The following is a 13940-nucleotide window of genomic DNA, read 5'->3' on the forward strand; positions in this document are numbered from 1 at the left end:
CTGTAACCTAAAAAAGTATTTTATATACTCTTTGGTCATCTGTCAAATTAAAACCATTTGTCAACATAAGGTTTTGTTTACATAAAATATTTTCACAATAATTTAATCTTTATGAATGAAACAATAGCCAATTTTCTGTTCTTATATTCAGAATATATTAAAAACTTTAAAACAAATTGTTGCACCCTATTTTCGTTAGATAAAACAAATACAAACGAAAGAAAATCGAAATGCTGGCTGTTTTATTTATAAATCGTATAACAGCTCGAAGACGAACAGCTAAAATTGGAATAAACTCTGTAAAACCAGAGAAGAAGGATCCAGAGGTATGCAGAACTTGTTTGAGCATCGAAAATTTGGTACCAATTTTTGACAGCATCGAACATTCGGACAAAAAATCTTCAGATCTAAAATTAGTTACCGGTTTAGAGGTAAGAAAAACCAGTATATCATTCTTATACTTATTGAGAATATAGAATAATGCCTGCAGGTACATAGTTGCGTGGAAGCGTAGTTATAACATAGAAACTTAAAGAATATAGAAGATATTGGCTTATCTTTTTCACTTTTCCATATAAATACAAATACATAGGTGTATAAGTATGGATAAGACTAGGGAGGTTAAGATTTTATCAAATTGTAACACTTTCTGTGGGTTTCCGATGCTAAAATCCCCGTTTAAAATTTTCTTACCGCGGTTTTGTTGATGATAATGACAATATGTTCTACACAGATTTTGGTCTCAGAAACCAACGGTTAATCTACCCCTTTTAATATAATCATGTATTGTTTATATTCAATATACAATATTATAGAAAAAAATATTTTTTCAGATTAAACCAAATGATGGTTTGTCACAAAAAATATGCAATAATTGTTTAAAATCCATGAAAGCTGCTCTACAGTTTAGAAAAACAAGTAGAAAAGCAGAAAAAGCACTACTCGGTAATGCGACCAGTATTAAAAAGAAATACACCAAAAAGTCTCTATTGGATATAAAAAGTATACCACAGATAGAAAAAGAGGAGAATATAGATTATAATTATGAATATTTGGACAATGATATTCAAACAGATGATTATTCTGATACAGCAGAGTTTAAACCGCAAATTGTTATAAAAAGAGGGAGTTGTAAAGAGGTATGTATTTGAATATGTTTCATTACATATTTAATTTAAATCCAATTTTGCTGAAATAACTTCAGTTACATATCTTATCCTATTTGTAGTCCGAGCAACTTAAAATATTTCTTTTTACAATAATTAACAAATAATAATTAAATTATTCAAACTTTCGTGAGACATTATACTAAACTGATATATAAACATGGCTAAAACACTCACATATATTCGTCCGGTGGCGGCACCGACTAGTTTCGAGTCCATCGGGGGCCCTTCATCAAGATGAGTGGTGCTGGTATTATTTCGCGGACGCGGCCCGTCACTCACTCAGTGAGAATGATGAATGGCCCCCGATGTGCTCGAAACTAGTCGGTACCGTCACCGGACGTATATACGTGAGTGATTAGCCGTGTTTATATATCAGTTTAAATAATAATTAACTAAATACCATCCATTTAAGTGTGTCATGAAGACAGAGATATTAAGATTCATTTATACATGTTAATAAAACTGGAGTCGATCATATTTCATACAAATAATGTATTACTATAAAGCGATTTTAAAAATTGTCTGTCTGACTGTCCGTAAGGCCGTACTTCTGCCGGAAAATCTCTGGAATTATGACAGAATTTTAACGAGAAACAAGGCAGATGCACACAGGAGTATTATATGCCACTTTTTTTTTTAATTCTGCTCTAATGAAGTCCATGGCGATCATTGTTAACCATATATTAAGTAGATTAAAAAACTTTAATATTTCCAGTCAAAAGGTAAAGGACTCACTTTAATTCCAAATGCCTCGTCATATAGATGTAGTTTCTGCTCCAAGGAGTTCCGTATGAAGGCCACATATAAAGCACATCTCAGGTTTCATACACATTATTGTGTTTGTGAGGTGAGTGTTATCTTTAAAAATAATTTAAATAACAATAGAAATATAATCTAAAAAGTCTGGTTAATAGATTTATCAACATAATGTAATGTGGCAATCAATACTAAATCCTCGTTTTTACAAACAATTGGCCACTTGGACCTATGGAGGTGTGTCTCTTGTCTCTGGTCTCTTCCTACTCTGTTTTTTTTTCTTTTTTTTTATAAGAGAAGGGAGCAAACGTTTGGTATTGGCTTGAGCTATGTAGTTGTAAATTAAGCTAGAAACTTTAAAATAAATAGTAAACAATGGAGTTTATTCTTAACATAGTAGATATTTGGTATAACAGTCATGCGGCAAACGATGCAGGAATCACAACCAGCTTCAGGAACATAAGCGCGCACGACACGGCCTCGGTCGTATACATAAGTGTGCTTATTGCGACTATACATCTGCTACTAAGGAGGCTCTCACTGTAAGATAATTTATACGTTTTAAAAACTAATTTTTAATAGTCTGACCACCATTTATGGTGAAGGAAAACATCGTGATGCTGCATATATCTGAGAAATGTCAAAGATGTGTGTGAAGTGACGCACTGGACCAGCATTCACTATGACCTAGTCACTAACTTAGGGAAAGCTCCGAGCACCTCAGTGGGATTTATAGTGAACTGATGATGACTACCATCAGATGGGTGGATGCGTAGAAAATGGATGAGAGGATTTTTTTGGTAATATATGACATGCTAAGTTGATGAAAGATTGTGTGGTATTGAATATTTAAGAATGATTTAGTATATCTCGATATACTGACTATAAATGAACTAGCTATATGTAAAGGTATTTTGTGCCTATTTGATTTCCGCCATTTTGGCGCTGATGGTAACAGTTTGTAGCGGTGGTGTAGATTCGAACTAATAATATAGCTGGAAATAACTGGCATGTAACATTAGCAGTCGCGTTAAAATTGTATTTAAAAAAATTGCCAGCTCCATACAATCGCTTAGCCGTTTATTGAGTTCATTGAGCCTAATCATTCGATTTTTATTCTTATTCTGGGTGTCATAAGGCTTAAGTCAATAGTTATTTTTTCTTTTTTTAATAACTATGTCTTAATCAGATCCACGAGCGTCGTCATACAGGTGAGAGACCGTACGTGTGCGACCACTGTGGCGCCACTTTCCACCGACGTTCTAACCTGGTCCAGCACATCGCTATACACTTGCCTGAGAAGAATTTCCAGGTCAGTTATATCTAGACCAGCATTATCTAAGTCTAGGTCGTACCCTAAGGGTCCAAAAAATAAGCGGCTATAGACCATCTTAAATATTGTAAATTTTAGTTAATATTATAATTTCAGTGTGACATGTGCCCAAAGCGCTTGAAGTCCCGCAAGTTCCTACAGATACATAAACACAATGCGCATACTGGCCGTCGCTATGGTTACCTTTGCCCAGTCTGCGAGCATCGCTTTGAAAAACCAAACAAAGTCCGTGCGCATATGCGTCGTGTGCACGGCCTGCCAGATGACACGCATAGTCCTATTGTGAGGGTGCAATTGTGAAGATGCTGGACAGAAATTCACATTGAAATTTTAACTAGTCTTCAAGAATCCTCCGATAAACATGTTCGAATAATAGAATCTCCGGATGGTTAGATATTATTTATTTGTAAATAACCTGTATATGTAATAAATTACTTAGAAAAAAATCTTATTCCATTTTATTTTACAAAATTTCTAAGAGAAATCTTTTATAAATACATTTAAAAAACACATTTAATTTGTAAAAGGCAGCGCATCAAGTACTTTTTTTTTAATATCCTTTTAATCTGTATTTTCGCAATGGATAATATTTATCTGTGACACTCATCTGACATGTAAACAATAACAATTTAATATAGTTTATAGTAGTTTTATTTTATTAAATTAACGAGTTTTATGAATAATATTATTGTCGTAAAATGGCCAAAGCGTATCCTTGGAGTTGCTGCAGGTTTTGTCTTAGTGAACAGTCTCTACACCAGATATTTACGCGGGCGGAGCACAGTGAAAAGTATTCTAATGTGATACACGCAACAACGGGTGTTAAAGTAAATTTAAGCTTATTTTAACTTATTCATCATAATTAATGACTAGAAATAATCAATATTTACAATTCTGTGTAAAATTAATCATAGTCTGTCACGGAATTATTCTAATATAACTCGAGGTTAGTAGTTTTTTGAATCATAATTTCGTTAATTTCAGGTAGAAATAAATGATTTACTACCACAAGAAATGTGTACAGCATGTATTGAATTTGTTAACGAATCATTTAAATTCCAAAAACGCTGTGAATACGCACAAAATACACTAATAAAATGCAATTTGGACGGCATCAAACCTGAACGTATTACTAACATAAAAACTGAACATAGAAACACTGAAATAGACATATCAGAGTTATTACCTGATGATGATTTTAAAGATTACGATGATAATATAACTCTAGATATATTAAATACATATGAAAATTGTAAAAAAGAAAATCAAAGTGATACTAAACCGACTAAAATTATCAAAACTAGAAGCAAAAAGAATGGTAGTGTTAAAAGTAAAAGAACAATAAAGAAGACTGAGGATGAAGGAGAAGGTACAAAGAAGAAGGAAGTGATTGAATGTGAATTTTGTCATAAGATATTAACATCGAAGCTATCATTACGCAACCATTATAAAATACACACAGGATTTGATGTTGTTTGTGAGGTAACTTTGTTTACTACTAGCTGTCGCCCGAGTCCCCGTCCGCACTGTAAAAATAAATAGTAGCCTATGTGTTCTAGACTATGTTCTACATATATGCCAAATTTTTGTGAGATCCATGCAGCTATTCTGGAGATACCTTCTTACAAACAATGGCTACAAATACATAAAGCTAGTTGATCAGCATTGATCAGTTTTGTACTGTACACACAGTGTTCACAATTAGTCTATAATAACTTGATTTAGACTCAAGTTTTATACAGCACTTGTTTCTCGCGACTTTATCAGCACATATTTAAAAAATCTAGTAATAAGTATATCCTATGTCAACCAAGGATAGTGTAGCTACCCAACTTTAAAGAATTTTCAATTCTGTTCAGTAGTTTGGAACTATTTAATGCAAATAAACAAATATTTCCTCTTTATAAGTTTAGATTAGATTTAACATAGTTTTTCTCTGTAGATGTAATAATATAATGAAATTGTTATATTCCAGCATTGTGGCAAGAAATTTATTACTCGACGACTCTTGCTGATGCACTGTCGAGCTAAACATGGCTACGAGAAAACAGACAAATGCTCCTTCTGTGATTACAAGGCCTCTAATGCAGAGCAGGTTAAAGTAAGTTATAAACGCAAATAGTCGTTTGGATATGCTAAATTAGCGTAGTACCGCTGCCCATAGGTTTCCTCAATTGCAGATGCGTTGCCCACCATTTGCTTTGGAGATACCTTCAACCAAATCATCCGAGCATTCGCATTTATAATATGTCGGGTTATCTTGTACTTCTACTAATGAATGTTTCTGTCTTTCCGTTAAGATCCATGAACGTTTGCACACTGGGGAACGTCCATTCTCTTGTGAGCAGTGCGCTGCTGAGTTCCACCGTAAGAGCAGCTACTTGCAACACATCGCTATACATTTACCCGAGAAGACTGTGCAGGTAACACTAATGTTAAGTTTATTACTAACACTTATACAGAATCTTAGCTTAGCTATTTCTAAAACATGGTTACTAATAGCGTCACCAAGTGGGAGATTGAAGGTGCTCTAGAGAATTAACATTTAAAATAGCTACATAAATAACTTCAAAATAATAAATTACCTAAAAAAACTAAAAAGCACATTATTAACATTGTTAGCCTTATTCTTTTTGATACAAAATAAGAATTTTCGCTACTAAACTAAGGCAAAAGTAACTGTCTGAATCATCAAATGTAATGGTCACTAAGACAGTCCCTTAATATTGAATAAGGAAGGTCTGTACTTGCTGTGGTCACTAAGTTCTTCATAAAAAATGTTGATTGCAGAATTAACATTATGGTACGTGGCATAATTGCCAAAACCTTTGCCTTTTTTTGTTATAAAAAAAATAGGTGTAATGACAGGAGAATCGCGCGGGAAATGTTATGAACGAAAATGTAGTCGTGGTATAGTTTTAGTATAAGTATTTTAAAAATGTAATAAATCTGTTTGGGCTGACTTGCTGCTTTTCATTTTATACAAATTAAACAATGCCTGGTATGTGTGTGGATTTATGTTGTATTTGACTTATTCCAGTGCAGTCAGTGTCCCGCTCGCTTCAAGTCTTTGACTCTCATGCGTATCCACTTGCACCGTCACCGCGCGCCGCAGTACGCGTTCCGTTGCGCGCTGTGCGAGGGCAGGTTCTCGCGGCGGCGGAACGCAGCACGTCATCTGCAGCGCGTGCACAGCGCAGAGCCACGACCAGAACATATACAGCGGGTTAAACTTACTTAATGTGTCTTAACTTGTAATGTAATGTGACTAAGTCGTCTTAATCATATAATGGGGATATTGGGCTAATTATGAGTCTTGGAGTAGTTTTGGGGGTCTTGGATTCATTTAGGGGTCTTGATTGCAGTTATAAGGTCAGTATTAATAGATTTCTTATCTGAAGATGCGGATGTATACAATTGAACGTTCATAAGCGAGAATCTAAGAAGCCGCGACTTTTTGTCACTTTTAGAAGTTTCACTTTATTAATCTGAACTTCTCGCTTATGGAGGTTGTGCATCGGGACAATGATTTGCTTATCCAGATTTCACTGTATATTAATAGTTTCGTTGATATTGAATCTCATATATTTTGGAACATGTAGTATTAAAAAGTATTTAATGTGATATTAGGAAATAAGTTTAAATATAATACTTGGCATTTGTATTATTTTAACCCGCCTTAATACTAAATTTTGCTATGCAAAACTTTGTATTATTATACACAATCCTATTTCTCTTGTTTTTTATTACATATCTCTTATACAATAGATTAAAATGAAAGATGTTAATTTTTAAAGCAATATATATTGCAAGGAATACATTTAACTCTATTTTTTTATCTTGTTTTGCTTTTTTAATTGTTTAGATCAACATTTAATATAGATAGTAGTTGTTGAAATATATTATGCATATATTTAATAATTCTTTCGCTTCTCTCTCAAAAGTACAATTAGATTAACTCAGATTGCAAATGTTTTGTACTATTTCAGTAGTACCTTAGTGTGGGTTTGATAATGAAATCTCTAAAGGTTTACATGAGTAATCATTTAACGTCTCGGAGTGTTAAAAGTGAGCAATAGGAAGGGTATTTCCTCATTCTTTCCATTATTCATGTCCATTATATTTTAAACTACAGGTTAACATGTTGAGCGCCATGCGTTTTTCTAAGACAATATAATACACACTGGTGTTAAAAGGCCTGTTTCCGATTGAAGTACAAAATAGTTTACATTTTTAACACAAAATAGTGTAAAATTTTATAGTATAGTTTTCATATTATACGTTGTCTGTCACTGATGGTTGACGCGGTCTAAACGGAAGTCTAGTGTCAGCCACCGATGGCTGACGTGGCGCTTAACGTGTTAAACCAGTGGTTCCCAAACTTATTTTGTCTAATGCCCACTTTGAGAATAAATATTTTTTTAGCGCCTCCATATTAGAGTTTAAGTAATCTTTTAATTCATATTAGTTGATGTTCACAAGTTGTTGTTGAGAGTCGAGAGCTCATGCAGTCGTTGTCTAAGTGGCCTCCTAGCTAAATAAAATTACAAATCATCCCGCAGCCCTCTACACAATGCCTCCATTTTCTTTCTGGGTCTCTTACCACCTTGAGACCTGCAGCGCCCACAAGGAGGTGTTATCGCCCACTTTGAGAAAGACTGTGTTAAACAGACTGATTTTGAGGAATTTCTATCAAACATTAAAAGTACATAAATAGGAATCACTGAAATAAACTTGAAAATCTTTATTTTTTTATTGCTATATATTTAAATTTAATAAATATCACAAAAACAACATTTCTATAACCTACAAACAATACATTTTATATAATGCCATAAGAAAAAAAAAACAATCCATTTAGTTGCCATATTAAAAAAATACCTGGAAGTGAGATAATATTTAATATATAATAACATAATAAGGAAAGTGATTAAACATTTTGTTAATAAAAGAGGTAGGCAGGAATACAAAATTATTATCTTTAAGTGTTTTATAAAGTTGTGTATTTACTAAATTGTGATTTTAATATTTCAATACATAATACAAATACTACTTTGAAAGAAAAACAATGCGACATATTTTTTTTTTTATAAAATCCTAACAAGAGTTTTTGTTCAAAATTTAAAAAATAAAAGAAAAAACAAAATGTATCATAACGCATTTTTATTAAAACCAATAAGTTGTATTTTTTAACATAATTTTGGTATCATATAATTTTCTTTATATATTTGGCTAATGAAATAAATTAAAATACAAACCCTTATATCTTTCTTGTCACTGATTTTGTCAGTGACACAAATGCGACGGGAATCAACTTTTAATTCATAAATACAAATAAATCTATACTTGGAATATAATAATGATATCTCTTTTCTTCCCTTAGACATAATAGGGACATTTTTAAACATGTGTGAAATTAAAATTCACGATAAGTAACATTCTTTTTTAATCATAAGTTATTTATTGTGATGCAAGAAAAAACTTACAGAATACCGCCTTTTATAACGCAGTAAAGTCTGATATTTAAAACAATGCAAGATAATGATCACCGTCACCAATCACGTCAAATCACTGATTAGTCATGACTGACTTTATAACCGAACTTTTTGGCCTGAAAAAAACTTTTAATAAATGTCTATGGTAAGTTTATTTGTCATTTAACGAAATCATGTCGCCGCTATAACTGAAATCTATGACTTGTTTTCAAAAGGTTACCAATTAAGTTTGCCACCACCGCATGATGTCAAGTGGCATTTGTTTGCTACATACAAACACTCCAATTAATATATATAGATTTATTATTTTATTACATGACTAATAAATCCAATGACTAATCCGTGATTCGTCGTGACGTAACTATGACCGGTCATGATGGATCATGATTGGTCATGACTGATATACATACAGCTGGTGCAGGTCTACCGCTGCAAGTTCTGCAGCTTCTCGCAGCTGGGCGTGCGCAACTTCTGCGCTTCTTGATACTGGCGCGTGTCACCAAAGTTGCGGGCCTTCCATGTCATGCTGTCGCGGTAGTTGCGCTCTCGTTGACACGCGTGACGGAGACCGACTGTAGAATTTAAATATTATTGGCTCAAAATTACTCATAGTTTAAATTGAAGTATATAAAAACATTAAAATCCCAAGGTTTATAAAACCTCCTTTGCCGACCCCACGTGAGTGGAATAAGGCCAGGAAGTACTAGTCTCGACTGGGGGTGTGTAGTGACACGCCTCTTTACTAATTTGAAACCTCAATAGTAGGCTATTTTCCAGACTATATTCTACATGTATGTCAAATTTAATTAAGATCCATGCAGCTATTAGGGAGGTACCTTCAAACAAACATCCATCTAAACATTCGCATTTATAATATTAGTAAGATGTCTTATATATGTATCTGGGAAATAAATGGTTAAAATATTAAAAAGTACATACCTATATACTCCTCTTCTATAGCCATTTCAAGTCGACGCACAGAGCCCTGGTAGTCAGTGTGGAAGTTCTCCTTCACGTAATATGGTACCTATAATTTATAACAATTTTAATGTTACTTCAGAACTAAATTCCTGGTTGAGTTACATTTGTTAAAATTCTCTTGAAAGTGTTATAATCTTTTGAAAAAAGCTATGTGCTCTAAAGCTGTGTAACTTTTGAGTTAGCGGGACAGAGCATGTGTTGGAATGGAAAATAACCTCTTTTTGATCATCCTCAATCAATTTAAGGTAGAAAAAGTATAAACAACTTATTCAAAATGTCTATGGGCAGCGATGTCTATGGGGATCAGGTGACTGTTCGCTCATTTGTCACATTTGATTACAAAAAAAAAATCGTGTTAGAAATGTCTCTACATGAATCTGTGTCTCTCAGTCATCATCTCATCTCATGTATGGTGATTTTCAACTTTCCAGGTTTAGCGATGCACATTCAATGATCTACTAAACACATATAATTTCAACTAGTTACCTTCAAGTTAACAGTCTCCCGTGGCACGGGGTACTTAGAGTTTGCAGTGAGACTGAAGACTGGTTCACTGATGAAGAAGCCAGACATCATGGAGAGCAGCACGAGCACCGCAACAGGCAGCAGCTGCACCAGGCTGGTGTGAGAGTCGCGTGGCTCAGGTTCCCGCGCTCGTCGTCTGCTGTATACTGTTGGGCCGCCGCCAGAGAACGCTGAGAACACATTACTAATATTATAAATGCGAATGTTTAGATGGATTATTGGTATCTTGGTATGGTAATTAAATTTAAGAAGTAAAACAAACTAAAAAAACATAGGCTACTAATTAAGTTTATTTTACTCAGCGAGGACGGAATCGCGGGCGACACTTACTACACAAGAGTCATTTGGACCCAACAGATGAAAGTTTCATCTTATAAAAATGTAATTCTTTTGGTCTAATGCTTCAATTGGTAACACTAGCTGTTGCCCGCGACTTAGTCTGTGCATAGTTGCAAAAAAATAGTCATCAGTTTTATTTAATATAGTGATATAAGATTGTGTAGCTTCGCAACGGCGAAAGAATTTTTAAAATTAGTAGTTTTGAACTTGTAGCGTACAATGCAAACAAACAAATCTTTCCTATTTATAACTATAGATGTTAGATCCGATCAACTCACCGGTAGCACCAAAGAACATGTTGAACAGTTCCTCCGCAGTGAGATCTGATTCAAATCCTCGTGCATAATATGTCTGGTGATGGTGCGGGCTGTGTGCGGGCTCCTCGCCACGCAAGTCGTACTGTTTGCGCTTCTCGGGGTCCGTGAGGATCGCTGCTGCATTGCCGATTGCCTGGTACATGTAAAATATATCTTAATATTACTAATATTATAAATGTGAGAGTTTAGATGTATGGATAGATGGGTGTTTGTTACAATGTATCTCCGGAACGGCTCAACGGTATTTTGATGAAATTTGGCATGGATTTAGAATAACACATACTAATCAAGTTATTTTTTTATTTTCCAGTTGGGACAGCTATAATAATTTCATAATGGATAGATGTTGTCTAGAATATTAATAGTTTTTAACCTAGAAAATAGAAAGGTTCTAGTGATTTGTTTTATAATTTAGTAATTAACATAGTAACTAAATACACACTATTTTTATTTCAATGAAGACTAAATGTGTAATGAAGTGATAAGTCAATTACCTTAAAAGCCTCAGCAGCTCCGGGTGCATGATTCTTGTCCGGATGCAGCTGTAGAGCAAGCTTCTTGTATGATTTCTTTATGTCAGAGTCTGTGGCTTCCTTTGATACACCTACAACAAATATGCAGTATAACAACAGTTTTTTTATGTGAATTCTTATGTGTATTTGCCGAAATCGCGAGGCATGCGCAATAGTAGATTTTTCGCCTGCCATTAATCTTATAACAGTTAAAAGGTTTCAGTATGAAGCTAGTATTAATTATGTAACAGTCTGACACTCTTAGCTAATCCAATGAAATATGTTGTGCACGGAATCATTATCCGTTCCATCTCTGTTTTAATATTTGTATGTTTTAGATGTTGATATGTTAAAAGGTACTTTGACTTTTTAATTACTCAGCTAAATTAAAAAATCAAACAGTTATAGATATATTATTCAATTACAGTCCTATGACAAACGAGAATCCAAGGGACTGCAATATTTCGCTTGCATATAAAACTCTACTTAAAATCTAGTTTGCCCTCTAATCTGAGTCTTGCTTATGAAGGTCTTCAATATTTCAATAGAAAACTAAAGAACAATACTAAAGGAAAAGTTAACATGTCCTTGTAACTAACCTTTACTTGAATAAATCTATTTTAGTTTTTTCAAGTAAAGGTTAGTTCTTGTCAATTGTGATAAAATCGAAAGGCATTCTTTCTTATTTACCTTAAGTGATATATGCTTGTATTGTTTTGTCCCTGACCTCGAAATATGTTACAGCATTGTATAGACAATTGTTTACGTCATTGGACTTTTGGTTATTAAAAAGTTATAACATTAATAATAACATACCTAAAATTTCATAATAATCCTTGCATTTAGTTTTGATCCTGCGGACCGCCTCCAATTGTTCTTGAGTGTATTCCCTTTGTGGTGGTTGATGTGAAGGAGCCTTTCTGCGCCTAACATCTTCAGCACTAGGGGAATTAGGCGGACTTCGTTTAGGAGCAGTGCCCGTATTTCCCGCAGATCTAAGACGATTAAGCAGATCTTTGGCGCGTGCTGTAGGATACAAACGTTCAGCTTTTAACAGAAATCTCTCAGCTTTTTCAATGTTTCCAGCAGATAAAGCATTTTGAGCGATTTCTATACATCGATCTGCATCGTCCTTGTTGCATTCGATAGTCATTTTTAAGGAAAAACAAGTCCAAAGTTGTCGAAGTACTATGTTACAGTGTAATGTAACAGTTCAAAAGTTGTTTATGCAAATTCGATTAGTATAAATTGACTTTCATTAGCGAATAATTACACCATTTTACTTTTATAAAAATTGAGCGAAATGCAAAGAGTATAATAAGTATACTATAGAAAGAGGGGCAACTCGCACGAAGTCGTGGATCCACGGCGATTGTGGCGCTCCATGCGTATAATCGCTGAACTAATTTTTTTTTTTTTGATATCTATATACGTAGGCACGCTTATTTAGCTCACTATAATAATAACTGATAAGTGGGAATCTAATTTATGAAATTAAAATTGACATTAAATCAATGTTCAAAAATAATACACCCACTTATCAGTTATTATTATAGTGAGCCGATATCAAGTAGCCTTCTATGAAATACCTCTATTAAAATGATCCTATTATTATTGGGGAAATAAAAACAAAATATTTTTGTATTTTTGTACATTATTTATTATATTTCTACATAACTTAATTTTAAATCTATGCAAGTACATATACATCAATGACTTTCAAGATATCAGCTCAATATTTTAATATTTAATATATATATTTGAAAATTACATTTACGGTAATAAATAGTATAGCGCGGTCACAAAAAAATGCATACCCTGTAATTAAAACCAACCCCCAAAATATTTTCAGTCACATGCAAGCTGGCAACTGGCAATTTGTAGTTATTTGCGAGTTTAAACACTCTGAACATATTCTCTTACAACATAGGCAAGCAGATTTTTCTTTACAATAAAAAATTACAAATAAAAAAATATATTTTTTACATATACACACATGGACCCACCTACTAATTTCAGACACATCAGTTTATGGCTCTATAATTCCAGTGATTGGCACACATTTTCTGAACTTCACTGACCTTCTCTCAGGAAGGGGGAAACCGTGTATATGTGCACCTACAACAAACAAACAGAATGTGATTTCCTGTCAAGTATAGGAACTGATATGTAAAATGTATTAGAAGTAGGGCACCATTCAATATGATAACCGGAAAGTATAAATCACTGTGGTGCTAAAAACTACACCAAAATACGAAAATATTTAAATGTTTAAATGAGTCTGACGTATGGGAATAACATGAAAATTTTTATTGAATTGTAACTTACCATAATCAGTCCATCTAAAACACAGTTGCATACAGCGTCGTTTTTCACGAAAACACATTTTAATTAAAAACAAAATGAATGAAACAACATTTAACTAAGAATACAAGAACAGAAATAGAAATACGAAAAAACGTAGCGGTTTGATGACACATGAATGTCTCGATGACAGAAATGATGCTTCTTCT

At 33.6% G+C, this 13940-nt stretch overlaps 3 protein-coding genes across 3 annotated transcripts; 2 read left to right on the forward strand and 1 right to left on the reverse strand.

Annotated features, from left to right (window-relative positions):
• Positions 1-83: 83 nt before the first annotated feature.
• Positions 84-3637, forward strand: LOC106122777 (zinc finger protein 675-like). The gene is made up of 6 exons (XM_013318869.1): positions 84-431; positions 834-1139; positions 1885-2016; positions 2342-2467; positions 3115-3237; positions 3355-3637. The coding sequence occupies exons 1-6, from the start codon at positions 231-233 to the stop codon at positions 3556-3558; spliced, it is 1092 nt and encodes a 363-aa protein (XP_013174323.1). The 5' UTR covers positions 84-230; the 3' UTR covers positions 3559-3637.
• A 249-nt stretch (positions 3638-3886) lies between these two features.
• LOC106122784 (zinc finger protein 816-like) lies at positions 3887-6930 on the forward strand. The gene is made up of 5 exons (XM_013318877.1): positions 3887-4085; positions 4243-4740; positions 5234-5359; positions 5559-5681; positions 6299-6930. Exons 1-5 carry the CDS (start codon positions 3957-3959, stop codon positions 6497-6499), a joined length of 1077 nt encoding a protein of 358 aa, XP_013174331.1. The 5' UTR covers positions 3887-3956; the 3' UTR covers positions 6500-6930.
• Positions 6931-8461: 1531 nt separating this feature from the next.
• Positions 8462-12727, reverse strand: DnaJ-6 (DnaJ (Hsp40) homolog 6). The gene is made up of 6 exons (XM_013318992.1): positions 12244-12727; positions 11410-11519; positions 10877-11048; positions 10221-10429; positions 9693-9780; positions 8462-9325 (listed from the first exon to the last, which is right to left on the reverse strand). The coding sequence occupies exons 1-6, from the start codon at positions 12578-12580 to the stop codon at positions 9177-9179; spliced, it is 1065 nt and encodes a 354-aa protein (XP_013174446.1). The 5' UTR covers positions 12581-12727; the 3' UTR covers positions 8462-9176.
• Between the last annotated feature and the right edge of the window lie 1213 nt (positions 12728-13940).

The sequence above is a fragment of the Papilio xuthus genome, unplaced genomic scaffold (genome assembly GCF_000836235.2).
Source record: "Papilio xuthus unplaced genomic scaffold, Pxut_1.1 DF826776.1, whole genome shotgun sequence".
NCBI classification, from domain to species: domain Eukaryota; kingdom Metazoa; phylum Arthropoda; class Insecta; order Lepidoptera; family Papilionidae; genus Papilio; species Papilio xuthus.